At 58.5% G+C, this 21,700-nt stretch overlaps 2 protein-coding genes across 3 annotated transcripts; both read left to right on the top strand.

Moving 5' to 3' along the window:
* Positions 1 to 581: 581 nt before the first annotated feature.
* Positions 582 to 7,980, top strand: PIP5KL1 (phosphatidylinositol-4-phosphate 5-kinase like 1). 2 transcript variants are annotated; one of them, XM_058524140.1, is made up of 10 exons: positions 582 to 656; positions 1,488 to 1,691; positions 2,905 to 2,955; positions 3,162 to 3,316; positions 3,535 to 3,659; positions 4,177 to 4,211; positions 4,301 to 4,356; positions 5,102 to 5,214; positions 5,503 to 5,656; positions 7,385 to 7,980. In XM_058524140.1, the coding sequence occupies exons 1-10, from the start codon at positions 627 to 629 to the stop codon at positions 7,650 to 7,652; spliced, it is 1,191 nt and encodes a 396-aa protein (XP_058380123.1). In that variant the 5' UTR covers positions 582 to 626; the 3' UTR covers positions 7,653 to 7,980. The 2 variants fall into 2 exon arrangements, with proteins under 2 accessions (XP_058380123.1, XP_058380122.1); XM_058524139.1 differs by lacking the exon at positions 582 to 656 and having other exon boundaries at positions 1,443 to 1,691.
* Positions 7,981 to 12,024: 4,044 nt separating this feature from the next.
* ST6GALNAC4 (ST6 N-acetylgalactosaminide alpha-2,6-sialyltransferase 4) lies at positions 12,025 to 20,482 on the top strand. The gene is made up of 6 exons (XM_058524138.1): positions 12,025 to 12,148; positions 12,570 to 12,656; positions 14,102 to 14,287; positions 16,484 to 16,896; positions 18,735 to 18,842; positions 19,773 to 20,482. The coding sequence occupies exons 2-6, from the start codon at positions 12,645 to 12,647 to the stop codon at positions 19,960 to 19,962; spliced, it is 909 nt and encodes a 302-aa protein (XP_058380121.1). The 5' UTR covers positions 12,025 to 12,148; positions 12,570 to 12,644; the 3' UTR covers positions 19,963 to 20,482.
* The last annotated feature ends 1,218 nt before the right edge of the window (positions 20,483 to 21,700 follow it).

Genomic DNA, 21,700 nt, shown 5'->3' with positions numbered 1-21,700 from the left:
CCATGGCGAGGGGTTTGGATTTTGTTCCAGTTCCATGGGAAGCCACCGGAGGCTTTAAGCATGACAGTGACATCATCCGATTTATGCTTTTAAAAGCTCACTCTGGCAGCCGTGTTCCTCCCTCTCACTCACCACTAAATCCCCGGGTCCTAGCACTGCTCCTGGCCTATAATGAGCGTTCGACACATGTGTTGAATGAATGCATGCCCCTGACTTCCTGTGTGACCTGGAGGTAGTCACTGTTCTCTCTGGATCTTAGTTTCCTCACCCAAAAGACAGTCGGTGGGAATTTCACGTCAGAATGGGTGGACGGGACTGGATTTAGGTTATCTGCCTCCCCAAGCCGCCCCGACACCCGAGTCCCCCACGCCTGGGCACCCTAACCAACGCGCAGCGGCCCCGCCCCACCCTGGACCGCGGTCCGAAGGATGCTGCAGCCCCGGGGGCGGGACCCGCAGGCGATCGCCGGCGCCCCCCGCACGGATTGGGTGTATCCGTGACCGGCACGGCGCGATTGGTCGGTCCTGAGGCAGGGGCGGGGCCTGGCTCCCGCAGCGGGGCCGGGGTGGCCGGGAGGCCGGGAGGCGGGGGACGAGGCCAGAGCCCAGGAAGCTGCTGCGGGGGCGATGGCCGCGCCGAGCCCGGGACCCTGCGAGGTAGGTGCGGACCCGAGAGAAGACAGGAGAGGGAAGGGTTGGGGGGCAGGATCCGGGCCTCCCCTCCCCGTGCGGCGCTGACACACCCCTATCCAAGCCCAGGAGGGGTCCTGCACTGGGCGGGGACCAGGACACGCCCCACATGGGGCAGCAGGTACGAAGGGAGGAGTCTGGCGGGTACCCCCTGAGAACTTGCTCAGTTTCCTCCTCGGGAAAACGGAGATGATAATAAAAGCTCCTCCTTCATAGGGCTGTCAGGAGGTCAAACTCTCAGCCAGTGCTGGCACATGGTGGGTGCCCACTACTAATGGGTCAGCTGCTCTGAGCTCAGCCTCGTGCTGACCCTCGGCGCTGGCCTGGAGGAACTCAGCATAGACCAGTGGAATAGATGACCGGGTCACTGGCATCAGGGCTCCTACTATCAAGGGTTCCTGTGCACGGAGCTCAAACTCAACAGTAACAACAGTTGATGCCTGCCACGAAGGAGTTGTTATAGTTCTCATTTTACAGATGAGAAAGTGAGGCACAGAAAGGCTAGGTGACTTACCTAAGGTCACACAGCCAGTGAGAGACAGTCAGTCTTGGGCCACACTCTGCCTACTGATAATAATAACTATCACTCTATTTTGGGTGCTGACGACGTGCCAGGCACTGTCTGGCTGCTCCTAAGGACACCCAGTGAGGTGGGTACTAGTATTATCCATATTTTACAATTGAGGAAACTGAGGCAGAGAGAGATGAGAGGAGGGCTCACAAGTAGCGGAGGTGGGACTCAAATGCAGATCTTTCCCCTCTGGGATGCTCACTGCTTCTCGTGCCTCCTGCCACCAGGTCCGAGCCCCCTCCCCAGAGGCTGGATGCAGAGCAGCCGCCTCGAGCTCCAGCCGCCGTGGCCTCCTCTGGCGTCTACGAGACAAGCAGTTGCGCCTAGGCCTTTTTGAGATCGACCCGGGGCATGAGCTGCACCAGATGACGTGCATGATGCAGGCAGGGCTGTGGGCTGCCACCCAGGTCTCCATGGACCATCCGCCCACGGTGAGTGGCCAGTCTGTCCCACGCACCTCCACAGCACTGACAGCAAGACCAGACTGATGCCCTGTCCTGCTGATACTACAGGAATGGGGATCAGAGAGGGCTAGAAGGGGAGGAAGGCAGGGGCTTGGTGCAGGGAGGGAGGGACATTCTGGGGTGGGGGCTGAGGCCAGGAAACCCAAAAGTCCAGGATGTGGTGTGGATGTGAGGAACCCCCTGACTCAGGTAGTTGCTGTGTGACTCTAGACGGGCCTCTGCCTCTCTTTGGTCCTCAGTGTCCCCATCTGTATAATGGGTGGGAGGGATTGGACTCCTTGGTCTCCGAAGCCCTCCCAGCTCTACCAGGGTGTATGGTTGAGAAGGGACCCCACCCCCACTCCACCAGCCCAGCCCATCCTCCCTGGAGCTCAGGCTGGAGCCAGGCTGGCTCAGCAGAAAGGGTCCCCCAACTGCCAGCTCAGCAGGTGGACGGTGGGGTGAGCATGTGTGTTTGTGTGTGCACACGTGCACATAGTGTGACCACATCCCACGGGCCAAGTCCTGGCACAGGGACCTGGAGGTCCAGGGAGAGTGTAAGAGTCCTCTAAATCTCATCACCTGCTGAGGATCTTACAGGGCTCCCAACACTCAGCATGGCCTCAGGATCCTGCTGGTTCAAGCCCAAGGGCCAACTGTCCAGCCTTGTTCACACTCCATCCCTCCCTTCCTCACTTCAGCCACTTGGGCCCTCCTTCCTTTCCTGGTGGCCGCCAATGCTGTTCCCACTGTTATGAGCACCCTACTCTTCCTCTCCACTACCCTTCAGACTTAGAAGTCACTTCCTTCAGGAAGCTTCTCTGATCCTGTTCCTCCCAGGCTGAGTCAGGCGGGTCCCCTGGCTTTAAGGCCTTCCCTTTTTACTGGGATGGCATCTGGTGTCACTTGGCCAGCGTGTGTCTGGGCTCGTGTGCTGGGCTTGAACTCAAAGCCTGGTCCTGGGGACCCAGCAGTGGATGAGGCACACCCAAGACATGCCCAGGTCACTCTCATCTTCCCTCCAGCTTTGAGAGGGCCAGCAACCCATCTGCCCAACTCAGGCACACCCAGAGTGATGCTTGTTTGCTGGAGGAATCAAACTGGGGGAAGGGGGCGAGGCCAGGTGCAGGACGCTTGGAGATCCTGGGGCTGGCAGTGGGGGACTGAGACTTGCCCTGAGCCCCTCTGCCCCTCCCTGTAGGGGCCGCCCACTGAGGAGGATTTCTCCGAGGTCCTGACCCAGGTTCATGAGGTAGGAAGCCCATGACTGCTGCATGGAAGGGGATGTGTACCCATCTTAGCTCTCTCTCCTCAGTTTCCCCAGCTGTGCAGTGGGAGTGATGGCCCATCTCAGAGCCTTGTGGGAAGGGTGTGGTTACCCTGACCCTCCCGCACTCGGGCAACTGCACACACCTAAGCCCCTGTGGACACTCTTGGGGCTGCTCTTCTTCCCTGCAGGGCTTCGAGGTGGGCACCCTGGCTGGCCCGGTCTTCGCCCGGCTGCGGCGTTCCCTAGGCCTGGCGGAGGAGGATTATCAGGCTGCGCTGGGCCCCGGCGGCCCCTACCTGCAGTTCCTCAGCACCTCCAAGAGCAAGGCCAGCTTCTTTCTTTCGTGAGCTGGCAGCAGGGGTGGGGAAGGGGTGGGAGCGGTGTTCTGGGGTGGAGGGGGCGCTTGGGGAGAGAAAGAGAACCGCCAGGTCAGGGAGGGTCAGGGCCAGACAGAGGTCAGACGGAGGAGATGAGACTGAGGAGGGGGACGGGAGGGGAGAGCGGCGGTGGGGAGGCCGCTCCAGCCCGGCCGGTCAGTGACCTCTCCCTCCCGCCCCCCAGCCACGACCAGCGCTTCTTCCTGAAGACCCAGCGGCGCCACGAGGTGCAGGTGCTGCTCGCCCACCTGCCCCGCTACGTGCAGCACCTGCAGCGGCACCCACATTCGTTGCTCGCGCGCTTGCTGGGTATGCCGGCCGGGACCCGGGACTGCGGGGGCGGGGGCAGTGAAGAAGAGAGAGCCAGGAGGGCAGGGGGCCAGGGAGTGGGGGCGATTCCCAGGATGCGACCCCAGCGCAAGCCGGCTGGAGGGGAACGAACAGGAGGCGAGGCCGGCGGCGGGCACAGTTCGGTGGGGGACGGGTCCTAGACCGCGATGTAGGGGAGCGGCGGGGTCGGTGGGCGGGGCCAATATCTGGGGCGGGGCCCAAGGGGGCGGGGTTGGGATCGGACAGTCCTGGGGGGAGGGTATATAGGAGCGACCATACCTGAGGACCCGGCATCTTTGGGACTACGTCTAGAGGCGGGTGGAGTGGGGACACCGATCCAAGCAGAGGAAGGGGTCTGGGGGCGAGGCCTGGAGGGGCGGGCTCGGGGTGCGGCGGGTCTCGAGAAGGAGGCGTGGCCGGGAGCTGGGACTGGGGCGGGATGGGCCCGGGGTTGCCGAGTTTGGGGTCGCTCACCTGGCGCCCTCTCGCCTTCCAGGAGTGCACAGTCTTCGGGTCGCCCGGGGAAAGAAGGTGGGTGAGGCCGAGGCGAGGGGGCCGGGCCGAGGGGGCGGCCGGAGGGTGAGATCCTGTCTTCCCTCACTCCCTACCCCCGTCCCCAGAAATACTTCATCATCATGCAGAGCGTCTTCTTTCCCGCCGGCCGCATCTCCGAGAGGTGAGTGGGCCCCACAGGGCCCTGACCACACCCGGAATGTGCCGCCTGAACACTCCCTGGATAGACGGCGAAACTGAGGCCCAGGGAAGAGAAGGGACGTTCCGGAAATCTGACGGGTGGGAGACAATGGTACCCTAGAGCAGCAGCTCTTGAGCACTCAGTATGCACTGGGCGCTGTGTTGAGCCATTTGCATTCATTATCTTCCATATTCCCAGGAAAACACCGAGGGGTAGAGGTTATCATCATCCCCATTTTATAGATGAGAAACTGAGGAGGTGGAGGGCCACACAGCTACCATGTGAGGAGCAGGGATTCAAACCCAGCCTCCGACTGCACGTTGCCCTGACTCTGCCCACAAGCTCCCCATTAGTGCTCCCCCAGGGCCACAGACTTCCTTCTAGCCCTCCTAGTGCTGCCCTCTTGCGCTGGACCCCTGGTCTGGGACACCCGCAGGGGTGAAATGGCACCAAGAGGCAGACACAGGCAGGAGTAAAGCCTGGGCCGGGCTTCCAGGCCTGAGTTCGAATCCCTGCTCTGCCCCTTACATACTGTGTGGTCTTGGGTGAGTCAAAGGAACTCTCTGCGCCTTTTTTTTTGGGACAGCAGTGGAATGGGGCTGTACTGAGGATTTGAACTGTCACCCAGTGGAAACTCTTGTTTCTTAGGATTACCTTGTGAGGTTCCCTGTGTGTCTCGAGTCTGTGTAAAGCTGAAATCTATTGCCCCCCATCTCCTGCGTCTTAGGTATGACATCAAGGGCTGTGAGGTGAGCCGCTGGGTGGAGCCAGCCCCTGAGGGCAGCGCCATCGTCCTGGTGCTGAAAGACCTCAACTTTCAGGGCAAGAGCATCAACCTGGGTGAGCCACAGGGTGGTCACTGCATGCTCTTCTCCATTCAGGGTGAAGTTAGAAGGGTGTCCTGGCACTCCCCTCTGCCTGAGTTGTTAAGAGCCCAGGTTCTGGAGTGAGGCAGAGCAGGGTTCAATTCCTACCCCCACGACTTACTAGCTAGGTGACCAAGGCTAATTACAGATGAGTTTCCTCATCTGTGAAATGGGACAGTAATGACGCCTGCTCTCCTGGAGGCCTCAGCACCTTGCCTGGCACACGATGAGAACTCAGGTGGGGGCACTGGTGCTCTGGCAGGGTCCCAGCGGAGCTGGCTCCTCCGCCAGATGGAACTGGACACCGCCTTCCTCCGGGAGCTCAACGTGCTGGATTACAGCCTCCTGATGGCCTTCCAGCGTCTCCATGAGGATGAGAGGGGCCTGGGCAGCAGCCTCATCTTCCGCACAGTCAGGTGGGCCCCCAACAGGGGCAACAGCAAGAATGAGGTGATGAGAGCATGGAAAAGACAGATGGTGAGGTGGGGGGACAGCACAGGCAAAGGCTGGGAGACTGGAAAGTGCAGTGTTTGTGTATACGTGTGTGTGAGGGGGGTGGAGGAGTGGCTGGTGAAGCCTGGCTGGCAGGGGTAGTGGGCACAGGTGGACCACAGCAGAGGAAAGAATAGATGAGATCCAGTTGGACAAGGGCTTCAATGCTGATTTGAAAATTCTGCCCATTTTCCAGAAGGGGATGCAGAGGCACTAAAGGTTTCCGATCTATTTAATTTTTGCCTTAGAAAGAGCCCTTGCCCCTTAACTCTGTCATTCCACTTCTAGAACCCTGAGTTTATCACCACTGGCACCATCATCACGTTGGGATGGTTGTGGCTTGGGCAGAATCCATGGTAATGGCTCCCCACACAGCTTGTGGCTGGGCTGGACACGTCCTGACCAGATGGTGGAATGCCTGCCACAGGGCACAGAGCCCCGCAAGTCTGCCCATCCAAGCTAGGTCAGCTTCTCCCTTGCCCTCTACCGGTACCCAGCCGGTGCCTAGATCATGGCTGTCATTCAGCCCATGAGCCTGAGTGTGCATATAATGGTTGTTGTCATGTTGAAATATTTCCATACTGGCTGGTAAATAGCCACTGTCCCAGCCCCAGCCCCACCCAGTTCCAAGCCTCTCATTCAGAAAAGACCCCCTACCACCTCTCCACCATCCATGTTAACGCTGGCACGGCAGAGGGTACCAGCGCCTTGGGGGTGGGGGGCTCCCACACCACTGGGTTCTGATTGGTCAATGTCTGGGCGGGGCTTGTCTCTCATTGGCTTATTTCCCTGGGCAGGGCAAGAATAAAATCCCTCATGGAACAACTCCAACCCCCCACCTCCTTCCCACTCCCAGAAGGACAAAGTTAGGGAATTGAACTTGCTTCCAGCTGGGACTGGGGACCCAGCCAAAAGCATCTTCTGATTTGGAATACATTTTGACGCAAAAAACACACACCATCTGCAAAATGGAGTTAGACTTTGTTCACAAGGTTTCAGCTCTGCCACTCTGAAACTTCCAGGGTTGGATGACCCCAAACAGAAGTTTAGAAAATACCCAAATACCAGACTTACTCAAAGTGATGTGGCATATATAAGTGCAGAGCCAGGGTCTGTGTGACCCAAATGCTTTAGACCAGCACTACCTGATAAAAGTGCAATGGGAACCTCACGTGCAGTTTTAAATTTTCTAGTAATGTCTTTTAAAAAGTAAAAAGAAACAGGTCAAAATAATTTCAATAATTTATTTTATTTAGTCAATACATCCAAAATTTTATCGTTTCATCATCTAGTCAATATAAACCTTTATGAATATGTTACATTCTTTTTCTCATTCTGTCTTGGAAATTTACTATGTACTTTACACTTCAGTGCATCTCAGTTGGGACTGGCCACATTCAAGTGCTCAATGGCCACATGTGGCTAGTGGCTACATATCGGATAGTGCAGCTCTCGACCGTTAACTACCCTTTACTGAGCCTCCCGGTCTACCTGCCCTCACAGCCTGGCCTGGCGCACAGGCTTGGGAATGAGCGAAGGAAGCGCAGGGGCAGCGCAGAGCGCCGCCCAGGGGCAGCCTGGCCACGCTTGCAGGGTCCATTGGCTGGGCCCCCTGGAGGAGGCGGTAGCCTCACCCTCCTGTCGGCCCCTAGGTCTGTGCGAGGGGTCCAGAGCCCGGAGCAGTCGGGAGCCCAGAACCGCCGGCTGCTGCCCGACGCCCCCAACGCCCTGCACATCCTGGACGGGCCGGAGCAACGCTATTTCCTGGGCCTCGTGGACCTCGTCACGGTCTACGGGCTCCGCAAGCGGCTGGAGCACCTGTGGAAGACCCTGCGCTACCCGGGCCGGACCTTCTCCACAGTCAGCCCGGCTTGCTACGCCCGTCGCCTCTGCCAGTGGGTGGAGGCGCACACCGAGTGACCGGCGCCGGGGCCCGCTCTCCCCGTCTGGACAATGGGCGCACGCCGGGAACGCCAGTTTCAGCCTGGCGCGGGCAGCGGGTTGGGCTCCCCTCGCCTGCTGTTCCTCGCGTTGGCCTCCAGAGGGCGGTCTCCCCTAACTAATACGATGGCAACAAACACAGCCTCCTTCGATGGTGATGCTGTGCCCGGCGTTGTGCCAGGGACCCTCCTCATTAGCTCATTTAATCCTCAAAAAATGCTGTTATTCTCTTTTTACAGACCATGAAATGGAGGCTCAGGGGGTGAAGGGACTGAGATCATTCAGCAATAAAAGCTGGAACCAGGACTCAACTTTTGGAGTTGAGGAACCTGTGTTATTACCCACCAGCTCCTGCAGCCCCGGCCCCATGCTCTGGGGAAGGGGGGAGGCAGAAGGCTCCAGCCCAGCCCCCTTGTCGTCCAGATGGGAAAACTGAGGCCCAGAGACTTTAAGGGGCATATGCACGGGTAACTGGCAAGGCCAGCCCGAGAACCCTGGCCTCCCAACCCCTTGGCCCTGACTCAAGCAGGGCCCCCTGGCCTCTGTCTGGGGTGGCCCCCTTGCTCCTGCTCCTCTATGGATGCAGGTGGGAGAAGGTAGGGTATTGGGGGGGCCTGCAGCTCTGGGAGGCACTATGTTGAGGTCCACTATTGGTCTTGAGTAAGCTCTACCCTCCTCTGGGAGTCTCTTTTCACATCTGTGAAATGGGGGCAGGGGTTGGTGGTCAGACCAAGGGCTCTGGCTGCACAGACATCACTGGGAGCAGAGCAGAGAAGCAAAGTGGCTGCACGGCCCCTGATCATTCCTTCTCCCTCCTCCAGGAAACTCCAGCCTGGCCTCTGACCCCCGTCCAATCCAACCATGCCCAAGCCGGCCTTTCCTCTAGTGCTTCTCTGGGGCTTGGCTGTGTGACCAGGGCAAGGTGCTAAACCTCTCTGTGCCTCAATGGTCTATCTGTAAAATGGAAAGGATGAAAGCAGACCTCATTAACTCATTAAATATTTATTGAGCACCTGCTATGTGACAGGCCCTCTGCCGGGCGCTGGGGACCTGGGGGTGGAGCAAGATGCACGGATGCCACCTTCACAGAACTCACAGTCTGGGGGCGGGGGCAGTGACAAAGCAACCTGGGGTGACACAGCCTTGTGAAGGAGCATGGGGCCACGGAGCTCCGGCAAGGGGCCCCCAGCTAATTATCTGATGGGAGCAGGGCTCTAACCTCTAAGCTGACACCAGAAGAGTACGATGCAACCCTGGGAGGGTTCCAGGTCGAGGGCACAGCAAAGGTCTGGGGTGAGGGGAGCCTGGCATCTGAGAGAAAGAAACATTTCACTGTGGTCGGAGTTCAGAGTGGGAGGGGACAGTGTGGTGGTGGGGCCTTTGTGGGCCAGGAGCTGCCCCCGAGGACTGGATGACCCCAGACCTTGGGAAAGCTGCTCAGCTACACCAAACACCGCCGTTTCTTTGGCCTTCAGAGAAAATGAAGAAAAATAGCTGATGGGGAAGCGGGGGGAGGGGGGGTGGCTTATGCTGCAGGGCTGGAGTGGGGTTCCTGGAAAATGGACTATTGACATCTCCCCTAGTTGTCTCGGTGATCTTGGGTGATTACTCAGGCTCTCTGAGCTGGCACAAGCCAAGGAGAATTTCTTGTGGCTCAGCAGGAAGTTGGCACATAGGGTGTGTTAAGCTCATCACTCAATAGGTAGGGGGGTGGGGGTGGAAACTCTGTGGTGGGAGGAAGCTTGGCAGGACCTGGGCTTTGGGCCTCTGTTTCCCTGGGCTCTGGATCCGACAGGGCTGAGTCAGAGCTCCAGAGTCCCGCGCTCTCAGAAGGGGAGGGCTCAGCCTCACCCCTTTGGGTTTCTGGCAACAGGCTGAGCGGAGGCCTGAGGCCGGAGAGGGAAGTGACTCGTCCAGGATCTCACAGGGCCCAGGACTCCTGGCTCTCCTAACTCGCTCATTCAGCAGACGTTATCTAGCCCCCAGGGTATGCCGGGCACTGTGCAGGTGCTCGGAAGGCCTGACTGCCCACACAGAGCTTAGAGTCCAGCGGGTGGGTGGACCGTAAACAAGAAAACCAGTTAACACACGGGGTGATTTCAGAGTGTGGCAAGTACTATGACAAAGATAAATCAAGGCGGGACTAGAGGGATGGGGGTGCAGTGTTGGACAGGGTGTTTGGAGGGGGCCTTTCTGAGGAGGTGACATTTGAGTTGAATGACAAGGAGCCAGCCACGTGAATAAAGCAGTCCAGGGAGAGGATACCGCAAGCGCAAAGGTCCTGAGGTAGGAATGAGCTTAATGTGATTGGGGGCCGGAAGGGTGGCCAGGGTGGGTGGACGGTGATTAAGAAGGATGCAGGAGGGGCCGGCCCGGTAGCGTGGTGGTTAAGTTGGTGTGCTCTGCTTCGTAGGCCCGGGGTTCACAGGTTCGCATCCCCAGCGTGGGCCTACGCCCTGCTCATTAAACCATGCTGTGGCGGCATCCCACATACAAAATAGAGGAGGATGGGCACGGATGTGAGCTCAGGGCCAGTCTTCCTCAAGCAAAAAGAGGCAGATTGGCACAGATATTAGCTCAGGGCCAATCCTCCTCACACACACACAAAAAAAATCGCAGCAAAAAAAAAAAAAAGGAGGCAGGAGTTCAGACTGCACAGGGCCTTGAGGTCAGGGTAAGGAAAGTGGGCTTTTGCTAAAACCAAAAAGAAGAGCTACATCTGAGGCTGCGGGACTCTCCAGTGTCAATCCCACTGTGGATGTTTGATCCTCATCTGCTCTGGGAGCCTGGGACATTGGGGCATGCCCCTGTCTCCATGTGGCCCTAGCAAGGAGGGAGTTGCCCCTCTGGGCAAGGACTTGTCATCTCACCAGCCACTGTGGGTGATGGATGAATCCACAGGGCACTTCTCACCATCATCCCCTGGGGTTGGGTCTATGAGGAGAGAGACGTGAAGGATGAGGACGCGGGGGAGGCCAGAAGGGCTCTGGCTTTGGGGACCCACCGTGTGCCTTGCCTGGTGTAAAAGGGGGCCCATGAAACAGACTGAACTTGGACCACTACCCTTGAGGCTGCCCAGCCTGGGGTGGGGGAGACAAGGAGGGCTTCTGCTCAAAGGAGGCCCTGGGGACAGGGCCGTGTGGGCAATGCCCTTCCCCGCCCCCCAATGGGATAGGGAGAGGCATGGAGGCCAGATCACCAGCCTGGGGACTTGGCTTTGCCCCCGGAGCAAGGTAGCCTCGGAGAATTGCTGAGCCAAGTGTGGATGCCCCAACATGGGTACGCTGGCGTGTGCCCACACCAGAAGCCCTGAGAGAAAGGAAAATGGAGTTTGAAATGGGGCCAGAGCAGGGACCCAGGCTGGTTCCCAGGCCAGGGAGGTGGGTGTGGTGTGGGTGGTAAGATGACCTTTCTGGCCCAGGCAGCATTTTGTAAAAAACCCCTTTAGAGGGGAAGTATGCTCTCACTTCACCACACCCACCCCTCCCTCCTGCCCCACATCTGCCCCTTCAACTCTTTCTGGCCGAGTTTGAAATCCCTGAGGGACCCCATCTGAGCCTTCCAATGGGACACATTTCAGCAATCCGGAGGGGCCCTGGACTGAGTTGGCTTGGATTTGGAGGACACTTTGGGGCATTTGGGGGGTGAAAGTAGGTGGTCAGAGCCCCAGCTCTGGAGTGAGACTGCCCAGGGTTCGAATCCTGCCTGGGTCTGCCATGAGCTGCCCCTACAATCTCTTATGGGGCTGTAGGTGCTGTTATTAACCCCACTTCATGGAGGAGAAAAACTGAGGCTCGAGTGAAGGTCACACGGCCAGGGAGAGCCCAGGTAGGGTTGCCAGAGAAAATATAGGACGTCCAGTGAAACTGGAATTTCAGATTTTTAATATAATTATTCGTTATCTGAAATTCCAATATAACTGCGCGTCCTGTATTTTACTTGCTAAATCTGGCAACCCTACCAGCTTGAAACCCAGGGCTGCCCGACACCCAAGTCCCTGCTTAATTTTCTTACCCACCCCCCAATTTCAGAAAAGGAGAAACTCAAGTCCCGACGGCCAGGCAGCCAGGCGCAGTGGTTCCGACCTAGGTCTTTCCTCTGCAGGCCGCCCACCCCCGGCGGGAGGTTGGGAGAAACGTAGGAGCGCGGAAAAGGGGAGGCGCTGGCTCTCAGACCCCGCCCCCGGCTGCTGAGGCCCCGCCCCTGGCCCTCTCCCCGAGGCCTCTCCTCCTGCCACGCACGTCCCTCCCCCGCCGCGCAGGCCCGCCCCGGGCGCGCCGGTCCCCTCCCCGTCCCGGCAGACCCCGCCCCCGCCGCAGGCCGCGCACGTTCGACTTCCCGCCTCCAGAAGCCGCGGCGGCCGCGCCGCCTCCGCCCCGGGGCACCGGCTTCCAGTCCGGCCCGCCCGTCCCGCGGGCAATGGAGCTCCGAGCAACGAATCGAGAGCAGCCGGCGCGCCCCAACCTGTCCGCCCGGTTAGCGTCCGGGGAGGGGGCGGTGAAATCTGGGAGAGGGGTGGAAATCCCCGGTCCTCTCCCGCCCCAGGCCTCTCCATTCGTCCCGCGGGCAGTAGGTAGGAGGGGTGCGGTGGGAGTCAGCGCTCCTGGTTCTGTCCGACCCAGACTCGATGGGTGACCTTGAGCCGAGGGCTCTCCTCCCTGCCTCTCCTTCCCCCTCTGCGCAATGGGGGTTGGATTGGTGGGAGATTTCCCAGAGGTCACCGTTCCAGCTCCTTTAGGATGGGGATAGTGCTGCCCGATGTTTGGGGACTTGAAGGCGTTTGATTCCCAGAAGCCATCTGCCTTGACCCCGGCTTGTACCCTCCCCTGCCTCAGTTTCCCTGAGCAGTTTCCTCGGAGGCCTGGGACCCAGCTCTGAGTTTCTGGGTCTTGGCAGGTTCCCGGCTCCCGCCCCTTCTCAGCCCGAGCCCTGGAGACAGCAGCCCCCTGGCTGCCGAGGAGCAGCGACAGCATGAAGGCTCCGGTAAGTAGCGGAAGGAGGAAGGCTCGCTGGGGATTTAGAGGTGGCTTCGGGCACAGCAGTCTCAGTAGCCTCTTCCACCCCACAACTGACTGTCACTTCTGCCCCCACTGCTCCTGAGCTGACGAGAAGGGCATACTGGCCTCAAAGTCCAGCCCTCATCTGGCAGACTGTGTGGCCCCAGGCAAGTGGCCTTCCCTCTCTGGTTTCAGTGCCTTGCCCCTCCCCTTGTAAAATGGAGATAATAGTGCTACCTCCTGTGAGCATCCCCAAGGTCCCCCAGGTGAGGCGCCTACCTGGGTGTGGGATATGGTGTGCAAGTTCAGTCAACTGCTCTTGACTTTATTCAGGAGCCCTGTGGTTGTGGGAGAGCCCTGGATGTTGGAGAGAGTCAACCACAACTGCCTGAATCAAGGTCTCTGGGTCCCTGTGGGCAGGGGAGCAGATGCCAGGCAGAGCCTGAGGCCTCAGGGGCAGAACCCCTCCCCCGCACAGCTGGCCACACAGAGATTTATTTTTAGAAGCTGATACACTTGTGGGCAGAAAAGTGTGGGCCTCTGGCAGGATATGCCTGGGAGGGATGGGGGGGCTGCTTTCGCATTTCTCGTTTTCAAAGAGCCTCAGCCAGCTGCTAGGTGGTTCTGAGGGGCACCAGGGACCTGTGCCTTGGGCAGAGAGACACAGGTGGTAACCAGGTCCAGCACACGATAGCAGCCCTGGGTTGTGTTCCCCAGCAGGCAGCCCCTCCTTGAAGGCTTGGTGGGGGCGTTCACTAGGTCTACCAGCAGAGTCAGCCACAGGTTGGGCCCAGGCCAGTGGGTCAGGAGGGCTTCCTGGTTGCAATGGCCTTTGGCACTTGGTTTCTGGAGGTGGGAGCCTCTGGGCAGCAGATTTCAATTATTGAAACCAGTTCTTGAATGATGTTTCCCTCACATCCCCTCCTACCGTCCTCTTTACTCACCCAAACTGCTGACCCAGGTCGTGATCGTTAGCTAGGAGGATGGCCACTGAGTCAGCAGGGGGAGGGGACGGGGGATGGGCATACTGGCAGCGTCAGTAGTCCAGGGTCTGAAGGGGGCTGGTTGCCCTTCTGATGGGTCACTCTCCTGTCTTCATGTGCACAGCTCTTTACAGTATACAGAGCACTTTGACCACTGTCCTCACAGTAAGCTCACACTGCGGGCGTTATCTGCAGGAGCAGACAGGCCCAGAGAGGTGGAGAGTCCTACCCAAGGCTGCACAGTGCACCTAGGCTTCTGGTTAAGAACGTGAGGCCCCACCATACTGCTCTCTTATCAGGTGGCCTTGAGCTACACACTTGGCTCCAAATTGGTTTCCTTATCTCCAGGGCCTCCCATGCCCTGAGCCCATGAGGCTGGGGTGCAGCCCCCGCTGCGAAGCCTCTAGGAGCACCCCCACCCCCACCCCATGACCGCTGTCTCCCCCAGGGCCGGCTCCTGCTCGTCATCCTGTGCTCCTTGGGCTTCTCCGCCGTCTACATCCTTCTGTGCTGCTGGGCCTGCCTGCCGTTCTGCCTGGCCTCCTGCCTGGACCCCCACCTCTCTACCAACTTCAGGCCCACCATGCCAGGGCCCCTGCACTTCAGTGGCTATAGCAGCGTGCCAGATGGGAAGGTGAGTCTTCTGAGCAACATGTCAAGGGCAGGTCCAGCCAAGACTGCCAGCCTGCCCCCCCCACCTCTGTGACAGGTAGTAAGAACTGGGCTCATGCCAGCCCAGCCTGGACCCCCGGCTTGGCTACTCTGCTCACCAGCTGTGTGATGTTGACCAGTCACTTGTCCTCTCTGAGCCCCAAGTTCTAAGAGGAAATATTCAACAGATATTGCCTGGCTGATCTCAACTGGGTGCAGGGGATAAAAAAGGTGAGACAGGGTAGCTGGCCACCTGGAGCTCCCAGTCCAGTGGGGGAGACAGACACCATCACATGGTGAGGATAGGTGCATTCTGTGCATCTTTAGATTTAACTGTCTACACACACAATGCATTCATTCAACAAGTGTGTATTTGGTGTGTTGGGCATGTCCTGCCTTGTGCTGATCACTTCTGGGAATAAAGATGACACAGATAAAAGTCATGTCAAGCCCAGAGCGCTCTCTCTCATGGGGACACAGGGACATGGGAGCCCAGGGGTGACGAGGCAGCTGTGGCCCCTGCCCCACGGCGCCCACTTCCCCATGCTTGCTCTGCCAGGTGCACTTCAGAGCACTTTCCACCCATCACCCTGATTTCAGGGGCCGCACGTGGCAGGTTTCTCAAAGGCTTCCCGCGTTGATACCCAGGCAGAAAGCTCCCAGTTCTGAGTTGGATGGCTTTCTGCGTGTTGGTCAGAGGGAGGTGCACTCAGCGCCCCTGGCTTGGAGAAGACCTATTTCAAGTCTTCATTCCTCTGAGTCACTTGCCTCCTCATTTGTAAAAGACGATCAATGCAGTTTCTGCCTCTGTCCAGCTAGATGATTCACGGACAGTGTTCAGATCAGGTGCTGTATAAATATTTGATCAGGATGCAGAAACAACTGTTGTTGGGGGGAGTGCAGCAAGCTTGAGGGCCCCAGGTTTGGCCAGGTGGGACAAAGGGCGGGGTGGGCAGGGTGGATCCTATTCCGTCTTCCGTGCTGGTGGCCAGTGTTCATTTCAGACACTCAGGGGACATGGGCCCAGGGTGGCCAGATCCTCTGTTTTCTTTTTAAGAAAAGTGGGAGATCCAAGTTTTCAATGTCAAAAGGACTGATTTAATAAACTAGGGATTCATTAAATATTTTAAAGACCTTGTGCGGGACAAGCAGAACACCTCCTGGGGCCAGCGGCGACCTCGGATCTGAACAGACTCCAGGTGTCAGGAGAGGCTCAAACTGAGGGCAGAATAAGGAAGTCTTGTTTTTCATTGCTGGGGTGTGGAAAATGAGCCTACGAGTCCTTAAATCAAGATTATGTCAGATAAAAATGTCCCTGAGTGGGGTACGACAGTGTGTCTTTTATTGATTGGAATTAATGTTCCCACATCCTTTACAGGCCTCCCCCAGGAGGGCTCAGAGGCATGGGGTGGGGAGCAAGTCCTTTTCTGGGAGCCTTGGCCCCTGACTCCCAGTGAAGATTTACAGGCTTATTGGCTGAGCTTCCGTCTCTTGGGGGACAAGGAGATGGGAGTTGGGCCCTCACTGTGCCCTAGGTCTGTGCCCATCACTCTCCTGGCATTTTTAATTGAATCCTCACAACCTGGTCAAGTAGATACTGTTTTCATCCCCATTGTACAGATGAGGGAATTGAGGCTCAGAGAGGCAAAGTGACCTGCCTAAGGCCACACAGCTAGGAAGGGGCAGCGCCAGGATTCAGGCTCAGGACCAGAGGTTCCCAGCCCTGTCCTGGGCACTAAAGACTCTGCTTTTACTTGTAGATTGGGCACAACCTCCACTTACAACGTGAGTGGGGCTGAGGCAGAGGAGGGAGTGATTCTGAAGAGCTGAGGTTCATGTTTACTTAACGAACACATTTATGACACCTGGTCTTTGCCAGGTGCTGCTGTAAGTGCTTTGTAAGGGCCTCAGCAACAGGGACAAGGGCCACGGATATGGCTGATGAGGAAGCATGGGGCTCTGAACACAGAATCTTAGCTCTGCCACTTGCTCTCCGTATAAGCTTGGGAAAGTCACTCCACCTGCCGAACCTTAGTTTCCTTATCTGCAAAATGGGTTGATAAAGTACTTGGAGCTGATATAGGGGTCATGAGGGGTCAGTAGGTGGTACTGGGTGGAGGAGCAGGGGCTGGAAGCTGTGTGCCCATGCCTTTCTCTCCCTATTTCCCTCCCCCTGCAGCCGCTAGTCCGAGAACCGTGCCGCAGCTGTGCCGTGGTGTCCAGCTCCGGCCAGATGCTGGGCTCGGGCCTGGGCTCTGAGATCGATGGTGCTGAGTGCGTGCTGCGCATGAACCAGGCGCCCACTGTGGGCTTTGAGGCGGACGTGGGCCGGCGCAGCACCCTGCGCGTGATCTCGCACACAAGCGTGCCACTGCTGCTGCGCAACTACTCACACTACTTCCAGCAGGCCCGCGACACGCTCTACGTGGTGTGGGGCCAGGGCAAGCACATGGACCGGGCGCTGGGTGGCCGCACCTACCGCATGCTGCTGCAGCTCACCCGGATGTACCCGGGCCTGCAGGTGTTCACCTTCACCGAGCGCATGATGGCGTACTGCGACCAGGTCTTCCAGGACGAGACGGGCAAGAACCGGTGAGCCTGGGGCTGCCTTCTCGAGGAGCTTCTTATCCATTGCTGGTCTGCCTCATCAGGCGCTGGTGGTCAGCAGTGATGGAAGCAGACTGGTCCTGCCCTCCACTGGGGGGCAGGAATCAGAGGGCCTGTCCTTCATCAGATCGTCACATAGATCAGGTGTCCCAAATGGTGGTGAGGGGCATTCGGCCTTGGGAGCACAGGATGGGGAGCACTGCCCAGCGTGGGGCCGTGTCAGGGAGCTCTTCCCTCTGGAGGGGGTGCTTTGAGATCTGAACTGGTCTCTGACATCCCTTCCAGGTAATAAAGGTCACAGTTATAGTACTAACAGCCCTCTTCATGCACCAGGCACTGGGTTAAGCACTCTGCATTCAAGATCTCATCCCACACCCAAGAGAGCACTCCAACTCCTGCCCGCCTCCTCCTCCTCCGCCTCCGCACGCCGGCTCCCCCCCCACCTCCCCAGCTCCAGAAACACAGCCGCCAGCCTCCAGTTTTCCCAGCCAAGCACTTGGGCTTTGCCCCCAACTCCCCTCGTTCCATTACCTACCACATATTATGGGCTCTTGAATCTTCTTCTCTGCCCACGGGTGCCACCTTGACCGAAGCCACCATCCTCCGCCACCCTTGTGCCACCCCTCACTGCCACCCTCACCCCCCCACAGTCTGAGCACCAGTCGCCCCAGTGAATTCATCCCATCAGTTGCCTGCCCTCAACCCTCCAGCAGCTTCACTTCACGTGGAGAATAAAGTCCAGACTCCCACCTCCTCCCCTTACCTGGCCTGCAAGCCTTGTATGATCTGGCCCCTGCCTGCCTCTGTGACCTAGCCTCCCTTCACTCACCCTCCTGCAGCCACACTGGCTGTCGGGGCTTCCTCAGTCATCCACACTGGTTCTCACCTGCAGGCCTTCACACATGGCATTCCTTCCACCTGGAGTTTTCTGCCCCCAAATCGCCCCATGACTGACTCCTTCTTGCCGTTGAGGTCTGGATAGAATGTCACCTCAGAGAATCCCTCCCTGACCACCCCATCTGAAGGAGCACCTCCCCCCTGACAGTCTTTATCCCGTTCCTTTTGTTTCCTGTGTTCTCAGCTGTGCCCTTCCTTAAGAACTGGTGTTTCTGGGTGTGGTGGGTTCCTGGCCAGCACAGGGCCTGGGAGGGGCTCGGTTTGAATGAATGAACCACCCCATAACCCCTGTATAGAGGTGGAGGTGACTGGCCCTCAGCTGGGAGAGTAACCAGTGCTAGTGCTTTGAGAGCGTTGAGGCCTGGGGTGGCCACACAGTCCCTTGCTCCAGGTTGGGTGTGGGGCATGGGGGTGCTGGGCTGACAGTGTTCCTTCCCCATAACCACCTACAATTATCCCCATTTCACAGATGGGTCACTGAGGCTCAGAGAGGTTCATGAGCAAACCTGATACCCCAGAGCAGATTCAGGGTTCGAATCAAAGACCACTGGACTCCAGATAACTCTCTTCCCCACTTTCAACCACTGTCTCCCCAAGCTAGGTCCCTTAGATCCAGAGATGTGGCCAGGGCCCCATGCCATCACCCGGGGGGTTTGCTCAAGCCCTGCGTGGGTGGTAGGGTGTTGAACAGACCTGGGTTTGCATCCAGCCCCACCTCTTGCCCACAGCTGACCGTGGGCTGGCTCTGTCCGCTCCCCACCCTCCCTCAGGGCCCCCTCTCTAGGGGTCCAGGTGAGGGCCCCTCGGCTGGGAGGGTAACCAGTGCTCTGCCTTGAGAGAGCTGAGGCTGAGGCTACCGCACAGCCCCTTGCTCCAGGTTGAGTGGGGGCAGCGGCCCAGCTGACTGCGTTTCCCCTCCCTGCCAGGAGACAGTCAGGCTCCTTTCTCAGCACTGGCTGGTTCACCATGATCCTTGCCCTGGAGCTCTGCGAGGAGATCGTGGTCTACGGGATGGTCAGCGACAGCTACTGCAGGTCAGGCCAGCCCGGCCCTGGGCAGGAGGGGACCTGGGGAGGCCGGGAGGACTGTGGGCTCCCTGCCCAGGCCTCCCACCAGGGGATCTAGGAGCTGTGGGGCGCAGGGTGTGTGGGCTTCCTGGTGGGTGGCTGGGGCACAGACACCCCTCGAGCCCAGTGCCCAGTGAGAAAGGATTCAGCCTCCGCTCTGCCAGTGTGGTCCTGGACAGGTCACACCGCCTCCCAGGGCCTCCATGTCCTCGTGTGTAAAGAAAATAACATACCTTCCTCAGAAGGTTGTGGAAACATTTAGAATAATCTCCCAAGTGGTTACCACAACACTGGGGCTGATATATGTGTCAGTGATGTATTACATTTCCTTTTGATATTATTATATTTCAATAGTATTGTAACAAGTTCAGAAAGGGTCCCACATCTTCATCCTCTGTTCTTTTTGGAAGCTGTTTGTTGAGCACATGAGTGAGATGGCAGGAACCAGTGTGCCCTCTGCCGTGGCACCTGGCCAGGCCTCCAGCGTGCACAGTGCCAATGAGTAGGTGGGCATGCAGGGCTGGCAGCCCTGTACCACGGGGAATGAGGATCCCTCACTGTGAGCCCACCACCAGCAAGGTGCTGTGCGGTCTTCATCTTTTTTGACCTAAGGACTCAGCCTAGAAGGTGGATCTCACCAACCCCATTTTGCAGATGGGTTAGAGGCTCATGGGGTCCATCTCTGGCCTAGAGTCAACCGGCTTGCCAGAGGCGGAATCAGGGCTCAAAGCCTGGCCTTTGGGATCTGCAGCCTGCCCTGCTCCTCCCGTCTGTCCTGGCTTACGCTGGGACCAGGCACGGGCTCCGTGGGCCCGTCGTACCTGATGAGGGGGGCAGGGTCTGGCGGGAGGCGGGCAAGTTCTGGTGCCCCACGCCTGTCCCTGTTCCCCTTCGCAGGGAGGAGAGCCACCCGTCGGTGCCTTACCACTACTTCGAGAAGGGTCGGCTGGACGAGTGTCAGATGTACCTGGCACACGAGCGGGCCCCCCGCAGCGCCCACCGCTTCATCACTGAGAAGGCCGTGTTCTCCCGCTGGGCCAAGCAGAGGCCCATCGTGTTCGCCCACCCGTCCTGGAGGACCCAGTAGCCCCACCACCCAGCCGGCCACAGTGCCTTCATGGGGCCTCCGTTCCATCCACACTCCACCAAAAACATTTAATTTATGGATCCTGCCACATGCCAGGTGGACCTGTGTCCCTTCCTGCCCAACCCTGGGGACACTTGGAGCCATCGCAGGCCTCCGGACTTAGCGGGGAGAAGAGGGAGGCCTTGACGACCTTTATACCCTCCTCCCCACCCCCTCTCCCTCAGTAATTGAATCTTCATTTTGGGGTTCATCCCACTTCTGGGTCTGTCCAGTGGCCTTTGCCCCTGGGGCTGATGGCCCGCGACTCACCAGCATCATGACCTTCGACCTTGCACCAGCCCTAGTCCTCCCTCTCCATACCCCTCCCCGCCGCCACCCGCCTTTGGTGCCACACTTCCTGGGCTGGTTGTCCGCTCAGGGCAACCTAGAGCTTGGAGTTTGTTAGGCGAAGGAGTCTTTGTACTGTGACTGCCAGGGCCACCTCTGGAGTGTACGGGTAAACGTGTTTTCTGGAAGCCTATCTCAAGTGTGGTCACATGTCTGAGGGTGGGGATTGGGGCTCCTCTCCCTGCCACAAACCCATAAACTGTTGATTTGAGGGCAGGCTGAGTCCTAGGGCCCCTCCCCAGACCCACAGCTGGCTGGGCTTCTGGCCATTTAATCTGCCTGCGTGTTTCTTTCCCAAGAGCCTACCCCATTCCCCACCAGGTCAGGGAGTCTGGCCCCTGGCTGCACTCGGCCCAGGAAATGACCAACTCAGAGGTTTCCATGAGAGTGACCACCACCCTGTACCCAGTGGGAGGGAAATCTGGGGCCAGGGAGGAAACGACTCAGGGTGGGAAGGAAATTCCTCCACCCCGTGTCACCTCCCTGGTCTGTGGTCTGATTCCAAGGACTTTGCCAGTTAATTCCCTGTTAGCTCTGGATTTCATTACACTGCAAGAAGGGAAGGGGAGGGCGGTTCCCAGGCTCTGAGCTTCAGTTTCCTCACCTGTAAAGTGGGAAAAGCAGACCCACCAGCAAACAGCTGGCAAGGGCGTGCAGTCACCCTGGGAGGGGGGCCAGTGTGGGCCTGTTTTACAGATGAGCCAGGATACAGCCCAAGGTCTAAGAGCTGAGCCTGAGCCTCAGGGCCTACACCAGGGGACTTCACCATCCCTCCCTCCCTCCTTCCTTCTTTCCTTCCTCTCTCTTTCCTCCCCTCTCTCCCTCCTTCCTTCTTTCATCTAGATACCAGGAGACTAATGGAGGACCTCAGGCTCTCAGCTGGGATGGAGCCCTGGGGTTCGAGCTTCCGGCTCCAAGGGTCAGGGCCCCCTTCGTGGGCGTATGACCTGTGCAGTTGCCCGGGGCCCTCTGCTTAGCTTAATGCTCTGCTGTTGCCCACTGGAAATTCTTACTAGTTTTTTTTATCAAGGAGTTTTTATTTTGCACTGGACCCCACAAATTATGTAGCCGGTCTTGGCAGGGAGTCTGAGTGACCTGGCACGCTCCCCGTCCTGCCTCAGCCTTCTCAGGAGAGGCTGGAGGCCTGGCACCCGGCCCACAGCATTGCCTCCTGTGCCCTGCCTCCCCCTACCCAGTGCTAGGCGGGCCCAGAAGGCTCTGCAAGTGTGGGAGGAGGGGGGAGGGCCCTGAGCTGGGGAAGCCAGGAGCACTGCGGTAGGAGGGAGCATGCTGGCAGCCGAACCACAGCTGCTGGCCTGACAGTGGCCAGTGTCTGGGCAGGTGTTAGGCA

Source organism: Diceros bicornis, chromosome 28 (genome assembly GCF_020826845.1).
Source record: "Diceros bicornis minor isolate mBicDic1 chromosome 28, mDicBic1.mat.cur, whole genome shotgun sequence".
Classification (NCBI taxonomy): Eukaryota; Metazoa; Chordata; class Mammalia; order Perissodactyla; family Rhinocerotidae; genus Diceros; species Diceros bicornis.
Note: the sequence above shows the minus strand (reverse complement) of the source record. Positions and strands in the feature narration are given on the sequence as shown.